This window comes from Fukomys damarensis, unplaced genomic scaffold (assembly GCF_012274545.1).
Source record: "Fukomys damarensis isolate Sample0158 unplaced genomic scaffold, DMR_v1.0_HiC HiC_scaffold_23, whole genome shotgun sequence".
NCBI lineage: Eukaryota > Metazoa > Chordata > Mammalia > Rodentia > Bathyergidae > Fukomys > Fukomys damarensis.
The window spans coordinates 52388718-52405879 of NW_022900935.1; the positions used below are offsets into that span (position 1 = coordinate 52388718).

Sequence of the window (17162 nt, forward strand, 5' to 3'; positions counted from 1 at the left end):
TGTAATCTCTGCATTCTTTTAGAAATCTCTAGATGTTTAATTTTTTGTTTTAGCAGATCATCAACCCAGTTAATTTCAGAGCAATTTTGTCTCATCTTCCTTGGGTGGATTTCAATTATAGTTATGTTTCAAAGTCTTTGCTATGCTGCATTAATTCTCTTTGTACTTGTGCCACTCAGGGGTGAATCTGACACTTGGGTGGTGATTTAAATCACCCCACCCAATAACTGCAGGCACTTATGAGCATTCTCTAGAATACACGATAATGCTTGGCCGCAAAACAAATCTCAATAAATTTAAAAGAATTAAATCATATGAAGTATGTTTTTTGACCCCAGCAATAATAAATTAGAAATAAATAACAAAAGAATTCTGGGAAATTCTCACATGCTTGGGAATTAAATAGCTAAATAAATAAACAAATTATTATTGGGTCAAGGAAGACATCACAAGGGAAATTAGAAAATTTTGTGAACTGAACTAAAGCAAAAAAGGACTTATCAAAATTTATAAAATACAGAATAATTTATAGCTTCAACGCCCTGACAGACCTTACCTCAACTGACCCAACAAATAAAGTGAAGGTACAAATTACTGAATTTAGGAGTGAAAGAAGAGAAGACATCACTTTTGCTCCTATAAAAAATGAAAGCAATAGCCAGGCGTGGTGGTGCACACCTGTAATCCCAGCACTTGGGAGGCTGAGGCAGAAGGATTGCCGTGAGTTCAAGACCAGCCTGGGCTACATAGTGAGTTCCAGGTCAGTCTCAACTACCTAGTGAGACCCTGTCTCAAAAACCAAAAAAAAAAAAAGCAGTATAAAGTGATATTACCAAGAACCTTATATCAGTTATGGCAAACCTTTTAGAGCATTCAGTGATAAACAGCCCACTATGGTATGTGTGTCGTAGTGTCATCACCACCACCTTATACCAACAAATTATACATGAAATGGATAGAATCTGAGGAATAAAATGATTGTCAAAATTGTCTCAAGAACACATATAAAATCTGAACTGAACAGAAATTTGAAGACAGAAATTTAATTACCAATTATCATCTGTCTCCTGCCTTGCAAGTGCAAGGTCCCAAGTTCAATCCCTGGTACAAAAAAAGAGCAAAAACAAACAAACAAACAAAAAAACACCTCAGTTAAAAATCCTGGAAGCATAAGACTTCACTGATAAATTACACAAAGCATTTAAAATCTGTTAATATTTTGAAAACTTTCAAAATTGAGGAAAAGGAATGCTTTCCATATTTTTCTATGTAGTTAATATTGTCCTGATATCGAAGCCAAAGATATTGCAAGAAAACAACAGATTGATATGTGTCACGGACATGGCCTCAAAAATATTTAATGATATTTTCAGAAACTGAATCCAGCAACATGTAAAAAAATCTCACATCACAACCAAGTGGAAGCCAAGGTTGTTTTAAAATGTATAAATTAATGTTATATAGCATATTGATAGAATAAAGGACAGAGTTACCTGATCATCACAATAGAAACAGAAGAGAATTTGAAAATGTCTGACAGTCATATATGATTTAAAAAATAATTTTTGGAAAATTAAGACTAGAAGTAAATTCAGTCAACCTAATAAAAGACATCTATGAAAATCCCACAGCTAATAAAAGTAACATTGGAAAGCTACACACTTTTTTCCTAAGAACAAGAAAAGGTATGTTTTTGCTACTTCTATTCAGCATTGTATTAGAGTCTTAGTCAGTACAACAAGGCAAAAAAAAAAGTCATACAAGATATACATATTAGGAAGGAAGAAGTATATATTTCAGTTGTAATGATCCTGTATGATGAAAACCCCACAAACTCCACAAAAGAAATAATAGAAGCAATGTTATTTAAGCATGTTTTTATAATATAAGACAAATACATAAAATAAGTAAGTCAGTCACACTTCTATATTTTAGCAATAAAATATTTGAAAATGAAATTAATGAAACAATTTAATCATAATAATTTCAAAAATGAGTAATAGGGGAGATGGATATGATAAAAATATATTGTACATATTGAACCCCCACTGTGTAAAACTAAGGAGAAGAGAAGGAGATGGGAGTTTTGGAGGTAAAAATTATTCAAGTGTGTTGTATGCATATTCATATAGGAATCTGCAAAATGAAACTCATTACTCTAAATAACCATTATGTACTAATTAAAAAAAGAAGTGAAAGAATATTTAAACTAATAAAATAAGTCAAAATCATGCATGTAAAATTATTAAAAATTGCTCAGAGAAATTTTAAAAGATCTGATTAAGCAGAGAACTATTCTGTATTTTTGAATTGGAAGACACAATATTATCAACATGATGATTGTCCCTAAATTGGTGTATAATTTGGTATAATACCCATCACAATCCCAACATACTTATTTGGTACCAATCAATAATAAGAAATGTTTATTTTCACTAATAATTTTTTAAATGAAAGAGGAGTGAGGTAGAAATTCATGAAATCCTAAGGAAACAGGCAGTATATATTTCTAGTGGGTGTATAACATTGTATAATCTTTCTGAAGGATTGTTTTAACATTGTGCTTATTTACCTGATGGCTCTATTTATAGGACTTCATTTTTCAGAAATACAAAGTGTTCAAGAAATATTCTCAGGGATATTTATTGTGATTTAATTTATTAATTGTGAAAATAGAAAATATCCATCACAAAAATTGGAAAGGAAGTAGAAAGTGATTTTCTTTAAGTTAAAAGAAAATCTCCAGTCTGTGTAGCAAAATGGAAAGCCACAGAGATAACAAAACCTCTGGAACCATTTTGTAAGAACCCTCTCCGGATACAACATGAGACGGCTACTAAGTAAGGATAGTCAGGAATGACAGGTGGAATTTGTGAATCCTGGAACTCCCCCTTCAGTTGGTCCCCTCCTCAGATCATCTCTTATTTGTCCTATGCTAAGATCAGAGACTGTCTTCTGTTTTTCTTCACCAAACTTGCTAACTCCTCCTCTTCTTTACCTTAAGAGTTCATGTGCTCATACCTTCTTAGTATCATATTTTTATGGGCTTATTTTTTTTTCTCCTTGAGTTTATTGGTACATTTTAGGTATATAGTACAGTTACCTTCATTATTGGGATCTTGTACCTTTACAGGACAGGTCTTGGTTCTCATTTTTTCCTCCATACCCCTGCCCTCACTTCACCCCCTCCTCCCTTCGCTATTTACAAAAACTTTATTTCCATTTTTTATTTTCTCATATTTTTTCTATGACCCAAGGAAGTACTGTATTTGGTGCATGCCTCTGGGATCCCATTGCTTCCCCTCATTTTCTCTTTCTGTGTAGTGACTTTAAGAGCAGCTCTCACCAGGCCTCATCTTTTGAGTGGTGCTAATTCAGACTCCTTGAAAACTAATAGTGATGACGACTCATGAGAAGAATGTTATTTTGGTCCTTTTCTGTTGAAGGAATGTTCTTCAGTGGTTTCAGTTCATAATTTTGCTAAGGGCATTTTGGTTTCTGAAATAAGAAAGCACCCTTGGATTGAGTGTAGTAATAAGAGATCCCATTTAAAATGGAGTCCTTTAGTTGGCTTCTGCCAACAGATCAGTCAAGTATTTCTTATAGAGGAAAACTGAATAAATGTTAAACAAAATTCTGTGTGTGTGTGTGTGTGTGTGTTAGAAGCTGTCTAGTCCAGATTATTAGTTGATTAAAGTGTGGATCAATACAGCTGAAATTCTAAACAAAAATGAATCCCCAGATTTCTTATGTGGAAAATTATGTTTTTAGATTTATCTATAGTCTATGTTTTTAACAGTTTCCTTTTTCTGGGTTTTGAACTACTTTTGTATTCTTGTGGAAATATTTTGTGTAAAAGCCAATAGAGCTGTAGGGAATCTTTATCCATTTGGAGACTGCTGCAGATAGCAGACAATGGGATTTTGAATTAAAAAAATAAAAGCTTTGAGTTTGTTTTAGAAAGAAAATTTCTATTTCAAAAATGAGGCCCATGAGAGAAAATGGAACAGACTTGAACTTTTTGAAAAATTGCTTCATACTGTTTCTTTCACTTTAAAAAATCTTTTAAAAATCTCATTTAATAGTGCTTAAATAATAACCCATTTTTATTCTAAAGGTGAAATCCATTAATAAGTGTTAGCTATCAGCAATTAGTTGTGTAAAATATAGACATTTCAATTATAAAAATATATTATTATTGGAGTTATTTCTGTACATATAATCATATTTTTAAAAGAAGTAATGCTCTATACCTATTCTATGTGAAATAAATAAATTACAAAAAAATTGTTTTTGAACTGTTGGCAGCAAGTTCCAAGTGAAATTCTTTAATCTTAGAAATTTGTTGCATGTTTGTCAGCTAACTAGCTCCTCTTGGGACTTCTACTTGCTTCTCATCTTTTCTAGTTTTTTTTTTTTCTCTTGCAAATATTCTTTAGTTAAGCAGTATTTGCTGCTATTTGGGCTTTAAAATCTATTCCTTTTTCTTTATGGTCATTAAATACATGATATTAACTTTACATTGGGAAAACCCCTCTGGTCTTGCAATGGAGACAAAATTCTGAAGACCACTGTTGTCGTCAGTGGGGTTAATTCTGGCTCCTAGCACATTTCGAACTGGCTGGTCAGTCCTTATATTGTTAGCAGTTTTAAGTTTTGTTCATTTTTCTGTTGCTGTTGAATTGATGAATAAAACTTCACTTTACAAGAAGGAAGAAATGGCATCTGGATGCATTAAGTGTTGTTATTGTAATTGAATAACAGACTTAAAACAAATGATCATCAAAACCATTCATTCTGACTTCTAACTTTGTCCTGTCATCCTTTGAGGACCATACTGGGTCATGCAATTTTAAATAATTTTTAAGAGTAGTTTTAAGATAATAAGGACCCAATATAAATAGAGGCAATTTTCTCTCTGTTATATTTTATCATAATAGAGAAACTTTCTGGTCTTTTAAATTTTAAATTTTGTTTAAATGAAATTATACAATATGTAAAATTTTTTAATATATTTAAATATATATTCTAAGTATATATTCATATATATTATATAAATACACATTCTACATAGACGCTGCTGTAGTCTGTTTCTACTGCTATAACAGACTGGTTAATATATAAAGAAAATGTGTATTAAATAACATTTTTAGAAGTAGGGAAGTCTGAGAGCACACCATTGGCATGGTCAGAGTGCTAGTGAGCATGTGTGAGACGGAGACAGATAAATTTATCAAACACAGCCACGTACCCCCTCAGTAACTAATGTGTTCTGCCAGTGAAGATATTGATCCACTTATGAGGGCAGTACCCCTATGACCTAATCACCTTTTAATACTGTTATAATAGCAATTAAAATTAAACTCAAGGTGAGTTTTGGAAGGGACATTGAAACAATACCAAAAGCCATTTTGATAATTAAGCTGTTCTTAATTACAGCATTAAAGAATATAAGTATTTTGTTTCAAAAAAAAAATAAAGCAAATAACTAAAAGGAAGCTTAGCTTATAACCTTAAGTGCTTAATTAAATACATGAAGTTTTTAAAAAATAACATTCATGAAAGACCGACCTCTTTTGCAGAGGCAAAATAAGCAAAGAAAAACTTCAGACTTAAAAGCATATCATTCTTTCCAGGGATTTAGCTCAGTGGTTCCGCTGCCTGTCTTGAAAACCCAAGGACCTGAGTTTGATCCCCAGTATGAAAAAAAAAAATTGAAACAAACAAAAAATATCTAGCATTCTTTATTAATTTGACTGATTTGTGGAAAGAATAGCATTATTATTTTTTTAATGATAATGACTCTGCTATTTACCTACTGGCCAAAATAATTCAACAAATTTGATTTCTTCATTTTTATAAAAAAATTAAATGCTTGTTTTATACCACCCACTGTTGTAGATTCTGAGACATTATTAATAGACATATTTCTGGTTTGTATGATAGAATTGCACAAAATGAGTGAGTATAATAGATTGTATAACTAATAGAATAAAGAAGACATTAAGATTACACACACCTGTAATACTAGCATTCTGGCAGACTGAAGCAGGAACATCATGAGCTCTAGCACAGCCTGGTAATTTAGCAACTTATCAAGACTTTGTCTCAAAATAAGAAAATTTTTAAAAAGGTCTTAAGATATAGCTCAGTGTGAGGGCTCTGTGTTCAACACCCAGTACACAAACACAGTCCACTCACACACTCACACACATACATGCATTGCATGCATAGAGTGAGAGAGGATAGGGGAAGGAGGCAGAGAAGGGACTTTTACCCCCAAAATTAAACCTTTATCAGCAATTATGGAATTATGGCACATTTTTGTGTGGCTATGAATTTCGTTTCTTTCTTTTTTGGAGATGGTCTCACTATGTAGCTGAAACTGATCTGGAACTCCCTATATAGCCCAGGCTGGTCTCAGATTTGCAGTGATCCTCCTGCCTCAGCCTCCCGAGTGCTGGGATTACAAGCGTGCAACCATGCCCAGCTTGAATTTCTTAAATGTTTACTCATTTTAACAAGTACCAACTCCCCACAAGAAATGTAAACATGATGTATTGCAATAAATAAATGTTGAAAATTTTTATGGTAATGAATTCACTAAAGTCACTTAATAGAATTTGAAATACTCAAATGAAATGGAATAATGAAATAAAGAGTAATGCTCTAAGGAAGAATACTTAATTCAGTCATGGTTATGTTAAACCTATTTTTTCAATTTAGATAAATTGTCTTACAGTTAGCAAATTGCATTGAGTTTATTTTTATAAGGAATATTTTTACATTTCTTAGTAGTCTTTCCTCACTAATATATACACAGATTTACCATCTTATATCATTTCTGCTATTTATATCTATGTTAGCCTATTTCTAGCTATGTATTTATCTACATATTTGTATATATGTCTATATAATGAAAATATTTAAAGGAGTTTTCTTACCTTTAAATATATACTAAGTAAAATATACTTTGAATTTTCTATTCATATACAATTATATAATTGTATAATATGAATTTTGTGTGTGTGTGTGTGTGTGTGTGTGTGTGTGTGCTGGGTATTGAACTCCTTGGGCCCTTTCACTTGCAAGGCCGGTGGCAGTACCATTGAACCAGATCCCTGGCCCCAATATAATATGAATTTTATATGTCAAATTGCTTAGAATATAACAACACATGTAGTACTTTCTGGAGAAAGAGCACTAACTCTTTATGACTGTACTTGATTGAGATTGTCAGAGGTTCATAGATCATAAATTTCTGCTTTTCCCAGAACCCTTATTTAGAGCACCAAGAGACACAAGCTTAAAGTACGAACTATTACCTTGAAGTTGAAGCTGGACGTTTAATGTAGTTTTAGTTTAATGTATATTTAGAATTAAATATAAGCATAATTAATTTACTGCTGGCAGGAATTTGCTGTTGTATTCCCAGATGTCAAGAACTACCATAGCAGCCATTTTGTAATCATTAGGTTAAGGTCAGATTGCAGTGAATTTATTCTTGCCATTTTTGAGCTATCAATATGGCAGCATATTTCAGAACTTTGTGATATATTAGGCAAGAAATTAAGACCTACAGTATGCTGTCTAAGGTATGTTTAAGGACACAGGTATTCTCTTGCATGTAGCAAAAAGTAATGCCTAAGGCACCATATCAGGAAGATCTAAGAACCTTCATTATCAGGGATCCCTGCAGAGGATCTCAATCTCTTGCTTGGTTATATGACGCATGGTAAGAAGGACTCAGATACAAATAAAGAGAAAGAGATGAGGAACTGGGATTGCCACTGCTGAGCAAACAGCAAAGACCCTGAATAGCCAGAACCTTTGATATTTATTGGTGCCACAATTATTGTTAAATTGTGATAAGGGGGCTGTATTTGGTTCATTCCCGTTTCTGCTCCTAATTTGGCCACCAAATTTATTTTTGGGTTCCCCTGAAGCCAAGGATTTTACTTGATGTTGTGGTCTTTCTTACTTGAAGTCGAGTAGAATTTGGAATGAGGTCTGATGATGAAGCAGAATCTTTTGTATCCATAGCAACTGAAAACCTTGTGTTTTTATACAAACTTAATTTTCTAAGACTTGTTCTTTGAATATTGGTTAAATTGTTTATGAAGAATGGAGTGGGGTTTGGCATTTTCGGTTAGTCCTATCTAAAATGACATATATTTCATTTTCATATAATATTGTTTAGTTTTTCTTAAGTGTTTAGGTTTGCAAAGTCTTTTGTGTGTTTTAAATTGTTTCCTGTTTCTATTGCAGAATAGTTGAGTAATGTTTAAAATTTTTAAATTTATTATTCATTTTTAATATTTTATTTGTGATGAAGTAAAAACACCCACAGATAAAATTTACATGAAGATTTGTCTTAAAAATATTGAACATACCAAGTCTGTCCTCCTTGATTAACTTTCAATTTTTTTTCAACTTTTGCTTACTATTTCTCCTTATTAATTTTTTAGAGTCAAACAGTGTTCTTAAATAATTTTAATTGACAATAATGTTTATAGAATATAATGTGATATTTTGATATATGTATATTGTGGATAATTGAAATGTGCTAGTCAACATATTCACCTCATTTTTGTGATGAAACATTTGAAATTTACTCTTACCAGTTTTGAAATATTCATTATTCAGTAATTAGAAGTAGCATAGATCATTACCATTCAGTTCTTTTATTTCAGTGAAACTTTATACTCTTGGAACATCTCCCATTTCCTTCTCTGCTCTCTCACTGTCTCTGGCAACAACTATTGTCCTCTCTATTTCTATAACTTAACTTTTTTTGATTCCAAATAAAAGTGAGATTGTGAAGTTCTGTCTTTCTGCGCCTGATTTATTGCATTTAACATGGAAGCCTCCAAGTTCATCTAGGTTGTTGCAAATGACAGAATTTCCTTCTTTTTTCAAGGTCACAGGGCATCCCATTGTATGTCACCCTTTCTTTATCCATTTATCTTTCTGTGGATATTTGGAGAGATTTTATATCTAGGCTATTGTGAGTGATGTTTCAGTGACCTTGGAAGTGTAAATATGTCTTCAACATACTGAATTCAATTCTGTTGGATGTTATACCCAGTAGAAGGCTTGCTCCATCAAATGGTAGTTCTTTTAGTTTTTTTAAAACCTCCATACTGTTTTCGATAATAGCTGTATTAGTTTACATTCCTGGTAACAGTGTGCAAAGATTTCCTTTTCTCCACATTCTTACCACCGCTTGTTATCTTCCATTGTGGGGTACTATCCATTCCAGAAGGTCTTTTATGGCGTCTTTCATGGTCTCATACAAATTTTAAGATTATTTCATCTAATTCTGTGAACAGTGACAGTGGAATTTTGGTAGGGATTTGACTGTATCTGTGGATTGCTTTTGCTAGTATGAACAGTTTAATAATATTAATTCTTCCAATGCAGAAACATGGTATCTTTCTTTTTAATTATTTTCTTCATCTTTTTCAACCATCTTTGATAGTTTTCAGTGTATACATTTCACTCCTTTGTTAAATTTATACCCAATTATTTATTGCTATTGTAATGAGATTATTTTCTTAATTTCTTTTTCAGATAGTTTATTGTTAGTTTATAGATGTTAGTTTATAAATGTTGACTTTTGTATCCTGCAACTTTATTGTGTTCACTTATTAGTTTTCAGTTTTGTAGTGGAGTCTTTAGGGTTTTCTATATATAAGATTTTGTCATCAGCAAACAAAACACTTTCACTTCTTTTCCTAGTCTTTTTCTTTCTCTTGCCAAATTGCTCTGGCTAGCACTTTTAGTAGTATATTGAGAAACTGAGTTAGAGTGAGCTTCCTCATCTAGTTCTTTATTTTAGGGAAAAGCTTTAACTCTCCATCAGTGAGTATGTTAGCTGTGGGCTTATTTTTATGGCTATTATATTGAAATACATTCCTTCTATGTCTAATTTGTCAAGAATTTTATCATGAAAAGATGTTGAATTTTGTCAAATACTTTTCCTTCCCCTGTTGAGATGGTTATTTGGTTTTTACTCTTCATTTTGATAATGGAATGTATCACATTTATAGTTTTGAAAAACCTTCCAATCACAGGGATAAATCCCACTTGATCATATTGCCTGTTCCTTTTTCTATGTTGTTGAAATCAGTTTTCTAATGAGTTTAATTCTTTGAGGAATTTTGAATCTATGTGTATTGGTTATACTGGCCTGTAATTTTCTTTTCTGTGGGTTCCTTTTCTGTCTTTGTTATTAGGGCAGTGCTGGCCTTGTAAAATTAGTTTGGAACTATTTTTCCTCTTCAGCCTTTGGAAAGAATTAGAAGGGTTAGCATTAGTGTTCCTTTAAACATGTGGTGTAATTCAGCTGTGAAGCCATCTGACCAGGGCTTATCCTTTTGTTGGAAGACTTCATGACTGCCTGAATCTTCTTACTCATTATTGGTCTATTCAGACTTCCTATTCATTCAGGATTGATTCTTGGATAAGTGTGATTAAAGATGGGGAGCACACTGAGGGAGATTAATAGCAGCATGAAACATTCACCAAATTTTTTATCATACATCATGTTTATTATTTCTTTCATTATGCTAACTTTGGACATAGTTTTTTTACATTTCTAAATTTTTGAGATGTAGCATTGGTTGTGGTCTTTTTTATTTGATACAAGCATTTATTACTATAAATTTCCCTTTTAGAATTGCTTTAACTAGATATTATAAGTTTTGGTATGTTGTATTTTCATTTTCATTTGTCTTAGGATAATTTAATTCTCTTATGGTTTCTCCTTTGACCCCTTGGTTGTTTGGGGAATATGTTGTTCAATTTCCACGTATTCATGGATTTCCCAAGATCTTTCATTATAAATTTATAGTTTCATTCTACTGTGACCAGAAAAGAAAATTTATGATTTCAGTCCTCTTAGATTTGTTAATGCTTGTTTTATATCTGACATCTGACCTGTTCTGGAGAATGTTCCATGTATACTTAAGAAGAATGTGCATTTTGTTGCTGTTGGATGGAGTGTTCTGTTAGGTTCATTTAGTCTACAGTATAATTCAGATCCAGCATTTCCTTTCTGATTTTCTTTCAAGTAACATCTTGAAGTAGCCTGCTATTATTTTATTGCAGTCTATCTCTCACTTTACATTTTTAATACTTGTATTGACATAGATGCTACATAATTTGTGCATATATACTCACGGTTTTTATACCCTTTTGATGAGCTCACCTCTTTATCACTATATAATGGCTTTCCTTGTCTCTTTGTACAATTTTTGGCTTAAAGTCTATTTTATCTGTTAGAACTATGGCTACCTTTATTCTCTTTTGTTTTTAATTTTCATGGAATATCTTCTACGGACCCTCACTTTCAGTCTATGTATGTCCTCACGAGTGCACTGAGCCTCTTCTAAGAAGCATATAGTTCTTTTAAAAAATTCATCCAGCCCTAACCAGGAGCCCATATTCATTGCAATCAAGAAGGCTAGTGACTTGTTAGGATAAAGAAAATTTATTTGCAAAGTTAGAAAAGTAAAAAAGATGGAAATTACTGCCAACAAAGAACAACTTGCTTAGGGGGTGCAGGCACAATATTATAGAAAGTTGTGGGTTGGCATTTTAAATAGATAGGCACTAAGGGACTTCCAAATTCCAGAGTAGTTTTAAAATTTCATTGGTCTGCTTTCTGATGTATGGGCTACAGATCATTATTTTGGGTTCTGTAAATCCAAAGAAAAGTTGCTGATTAGAAAGTCTTATGAATCATGTGTTTAGTTCTTTTTCCCAGAAATAGTTAATTCTGCATTTAATTATTAGGATACAAAAGGCATCTTTTCCTAGAGAACAGGAAAAGATAGTGATAAGGCTGTCCCCCACTCCAGAGAACCAGGAGAGATAAAGCAACCCCCTAGAAGACAGAAATAAGAAATTCATTGGAAAGTAGTTTTTAATTCATCAGGCAGCTTCAGTCAGGGGTTTCATCTCCAAAGCTAGTGGGAGGGTAATAATGTATTGTCTAGCTCTGCGACTTCCAGAATCAGTGACTTTTAAAAGTCAACTGAGGGCAAATGAAGTTAGAGGATGTATTTAGATTTTACTCAGTAACATAGCCGCTCTGCTTTGATTAAGGATTCAATCCATTTATATTAAAAGCAACAGTGTATAAATAAGGACAGTTACTAGTAAGGATAGTTAATAATTTTATATAATTTAGTAATTTTTCTGGTTGTTTTGTAGATCCTTTATGTCTTCTATTTTTTATGGTTTGATAATTTTCTGCAGTGATGCTTTCTGAATCCTTTTATATTTGGCTCATCTAATAGAAATTTTCCCTCTGTGGTTACCATGAGGTGTAGTACATAATATGTAAAACATACTAGGCTATTTAAGCTGATAACTTTTATCACCTAAAAGTACACTTTTTACTCTCCCCCTCATTTTATTTTTTTCAGTATTAAAATTTACATCTTGATGTTTGCATTAATTTCTTGAGGCTAATGTTAATAGTTTGTCTTTTAATCCTCTTACTGGAAATATCACAGGTACAGTACTAGAATTTCTGAATGTATGTATTACTTATACCAAGGAGCCTTTTATTTTCCTATATTTGATGTTATTACTTAGCAGTCTTTTTTAGCTGTAAGCAATTCCTGTAAGGCAAGCCTATGGGGTGAAGAACTCCTCTAAATTTTGTTTGTCTCAGAGGATTTTATTTCTCCCTTATTTTGGAAGGATAGCTTTTCCAGGTAAAGCATTCTGAGATGGTAGGTATTTTCCCTTCAGCATTTTGGAATATATCATCTCACATTCTCATAGTCTTCAGGGTTTCTGCTGAGAATCAGTCAATAGCCATACAGAGATTTTCATGTATGTGATACGTATCTTATCTCTCCCCATTTCTAGAATTTGTCTTTAATAGTTTGATTATGATATGTCATAGAAGATTTCTCACTAAATTGAATTTTAGAGACATCTGAATTAACTTTACATGGATGTTAATGTCTTTCCCTAGATTTGGGGTTTTCAGCCATTATTTTCTCAATTATCTTTTCTAGACCTTTTTCTGTCTCTTATTCTTGAATTACTATTTTGTAAGAGTTAAGTCTCTTGATGGTATGATATAACATAATTCCCACAGACTTCCTTCATTTTTGTTTTGGTTTCTCTGGGTGATTTCAGATATTCAGTCTTTGAGCTCACTGATTCTTTCTTCTGCATGAACAAGTCTGATGTTGAAGTTTTCTCCAGAATTTTGTGTTTCAGTCATTACATTGTCTCTAGAATTTGTTTTTAAAATTGTTTTCATTTCTTTCAAATTTGTCATTTTATGTATAATTCTCCAAACTTATTTTAGTGTTTTAAATCCATAATTTACTGTAGTTTCCAAAGCTTATTTAAGAAGTTTATTTTTGCTTTTTCTTTTTTTTAAGGCAGTTTCTCACTGTCTTTCCTGAGTTGGCATCAAATTTATGATCTTCCTTCTTCAGCCTCCTATGTACTGTTCTTGTGATTTCAGGGAGTGTTACTGTGCACAGCCCAAGAGGATTATTTTGAATTCCATGCAGTTATTTCATGACCTCTGTTTCTTTGAAGTCCATTATTGGAGAATTAGTAGGTTGTTTTGTGTGTGTGTGTGTGTGTGTGTGTGTGTGTGTGTGTGTGTGTGGTGTAATATTTCCCTGATTCCTCCTATACCTTGTATCTTTGCTTTGGTGTCTCTACATTTAACAGAACAGCCACCTCTCCCAACCTGTGTAGATATATTTTGGTGAAAATACGTTTTCAATATTTAGTCTATCCTGAGGTTCTATATGGGCCAGCTGATAGTGACTACAACCAGTTAGACCTTTCTATGGGGTTCTCCAGTTAGGCTGGTCTTTTTCCTGTCCTTTGGGGTTAGGTGGCACTGCTGACTGTGTTCCATAGTTTGGTAAGAACCATACCTAGGCCAGATGTAGCTGCTGGATGAATTCTTCAATCACTGATCAGGCAGGGTTTCAGGCTGCATTTCCTGGCTAGGAGGAATTTGTATTTGGACAAGGCTGCAAGCTGGCCTGTAGGTACAGTGTCTGGCATTGCTGTTACTTGGGATGGAGAGAGCAAGAGGCCATGCTTCACAATTATGCCTCAAAGGTCACTGCTTGAGGGCTAAGGTTAGGTAGGATTACATGCTCTGTTCTGCAGATATTTAGGTGTGAGAGTTTTCTTCCTGGCCTGGGGATGCCTTAATGCAGAGTTCCTGAGGGCATAGTCACCTCTCCACTGCTAAAGTCTGGTGAAAACAGATGTAACCTTGATGACTGACTGGATTAAGAAAAAAATAAAAGGGCTTACCAGATAAAGTGAAGGCCGGAAGCTATAGAGTCAAGAACATCCAGCCTCATTTGGGAAATATGACGAATACTGGAATGTGTATTGGTGAGGATAGATTGTGCATAAGGTCTAAAATGACAGGCATTGATAGAGTTTTGAAACCAAGTCTTGAATTAGAAACAAAAGAAAATAAAGTGGGCTTCACTACACTTTCTTTAGTAATCCCTTAAATTTATCATTTACCAAAATGCTAATCACCTGTGATTAATAGTCATAGAACTCTGTCATTGATTTTGGAAACTTGTATTAGTATTTTCAGGGTTTCTGTCCTTGGTATTTACAAAGACATACTTAGAAGCTAAATATTTTCCTAGAATGTAAATAGTTCAAATTTCAATGTAAGAATCAGAAATTGAAATGAGATGGTTGTTTCCTAGCAATGGTGAGTAGGAAGATCCATTTTTTTTCTCTTGCAGTGAAACATGGTTGTTTGTCCCTGAGTATATTTGTTCTCAGAACCTTAACTATGTCTGAATAAATGCATTTGATATTTTAAATTTAACATGAAAAACTATGAAGGAAACAATTGCATGGTTCATTTCTTTTAATATTCATGTTTTAACTAATCATAATGTTTACCAAAAGGTAACTTTAGAGAAAGCTTTGCACAGATGTAGAAAAACACAAGTAAATCAATATACCAGTGGAGCGGTATAAATAAAATTATCAAGTAGTAAAAGCATTTCTTTAAATCACATCTAAATATGCAGGGGTGGAAAGACAGAATGGGCATTGCTTTGAAAGAAAGGTGCCATTTTCCTTTCTGACATGGAGAGTTTTTTCTTTTCTATTTGTAAGAACAGCTCTTTCCTTTCACATATAAAAGAACATCTGATAAGAGCATGTACAAAGTAATAGAGAAAATGAGATCGACACTAAATTTTGTATATATTATAAAGAATTTGGCACTAAGTGTTTACTATTGTACATTTAGCAAATCTTGAAATGAGCACATTGTATCTTCATTATTATTTATTGAATCTTTATGTGCATCAGGCACTGTGCTAAGTGCTGGTTTACATCGGAGAACACAGGACTAAAACACACTAGGGCATCACATATTAAAAACAGTTCTAATGAAGAAATCAGTCATCTAGTCAATCTGAAGTTGATATGTCCTATGCATATTTTATTTTTTATGTAGGAATCGCATTCTTAGGTCATGTTAGCTCCATGTTAGATCTTTTGAGGAATTTCCAGACTGTCAGTATGTCTGTAACATTTTACGTTCCCACCAGCAGCATTAAGAGTTCTAGTTTCATCACATCTTCATCATACTACATGTTATTACCTGTCATTTTGCTTATAGCCATCCTAGTGAGTGTGAAGTGCTGTGCCGTTCTTGTTTTAATTTGCAATTGCCTAATGACAGTGAAGCTGGGCATTTTTTCCTATGCTTTTGGTCATTTGTATATCTTCATTGGAGAAGTGTCTATTCTGATCCTTTCTCATTTAAAAACTGGGTTAACTACTCATTTGTTGTAAGTTGTAAGTATTCTTCATGTATTTTAGATAGAAATCTCTTATCACATATATGAATAGCAAGTATTTTGTCCCATTAAGCACTTAAAGTCATATTGAATAAATATTTAAATGTCCAAATTATATTTTGATGACATTATTGTAATACTATTAGAACAGTATTATGTACCAATTTTTATTTCCCTCCATTAACTTTTAAAATGTATTAAATTAACATAGGTTTCATTTTATTTCCATTAAACTTATCATTATGACTGATTAATTGTGTAAAATCTGACATTTTAATGAATGGAAAAATTTTTAAAGCATATGGAATATAAGTTTTGTTAAAAAGATTTAAAGCTTGATTTTTAAAATTTTATAGATGGAAAAAGTGGAAGCAGATCTAACAAGATCCAAATCCCTTCGTGAGAAACAGTCAAAGGAGTTCTTATGGCAGCTAGACGATGTGAAACAACGATATGAACAGCAGGTTGGCCTTCCCTGTTGATGAATGATATCATTTAATGTTTAATACACATATAATCCCTCTTTTAAACATCTGTACCACAAAATCTCTGCATAATGAAAATATCACTAAGAGCTTTTATTAGGAATATATTTGAAATACTTAAAATAATATTGGTTTTAATAAAATCCAGAAACATTGTCTTAACACTCCACTGGAGCCTATTCAGTTTGTTAATCTGGATGTTTAATTGACACATTTATTATGATTCTTGAATTTTTCTATTCCTGAAAGAGCACTAGTTTGAGTTGCTCATCTATTTAAGAAGCAGTATTGGGTATTCACTATGTGCCAGGTATTGTTAGTGACACTGCTAAGAACAGTAATAGACAAGGTTCCTGTTTCCTTTTAAGTGAGCAAAAATTTTTATTCATTTATTTCTTCCATTTGAGTATTCTTTGATTACATCCTTGGCCTGAGATCCTTTGCCATAGTCCTTAACCACCACACAACTGGGACCAACCATTTTATGGGGTTTTCCCTCTTGGTTAGTTTTACAGAGGTCTACCCATCCCCCTAGTTTCTTGTCATAATCCTCAATTAGGTTGATTTGGTGCTCAGCACAGAGGGTCTCCACTAGCTTTGCATACCTAGGGGCTCTTCACAGTTGGATGCAAATGCACAAAGATGGGCTTGGCACTTGTCTAAGGCTTTGGCAGTTTCAGGAATTCCAGGTTCTAGGCCATCATGGATGAGGGGCATCTTCAGCAGCTTTTGGAAAGCAGTATTGACACCATTACATCTCCAGTGGCAGTGCTTTCCTCAGCCATGCAGTGGGTTAGAGGTGAAGCTGAATCTTTTTTTTTTTTTTTTTTTT

General features: G+C 33.0%; 1 protein-coding gene and 1 pseudogene across 7 annotated transcripts in view; one reads left to right on the forward strand and one right to left on the reverse strand.

The window, feature by feature from the left end:
• Positions 1 to 17162, forward strand: part of Cep112 (centrosomal protein 112) — a 521506-nt gene that overhangs the window by 208863 nt on the left and 295481 nt on the right. For 6 of the 7 annotated variants that reach the window (XM_010616816.3, XM_010616814.3, XM_010616811.2 and 3 more), the window contains one exon: positions 16202 to 16309. The exons of the other annotated variant lie outside the window; for it this stretch is intronic. In XM_010616816.3, coding sequence (XP_010615118.1) covers positions 16202 to 16309 — 108 coding nt within the window. The remainder of the gene's footprint in view (positions 1 to 16201; positions 16310 to 17162) is intronic. 7 annotated transcript variants of the gene reach the window in all.
• LOC104857099 lies at positions 16664 to 17115 on the reverse strand (annotated as a pseudogene).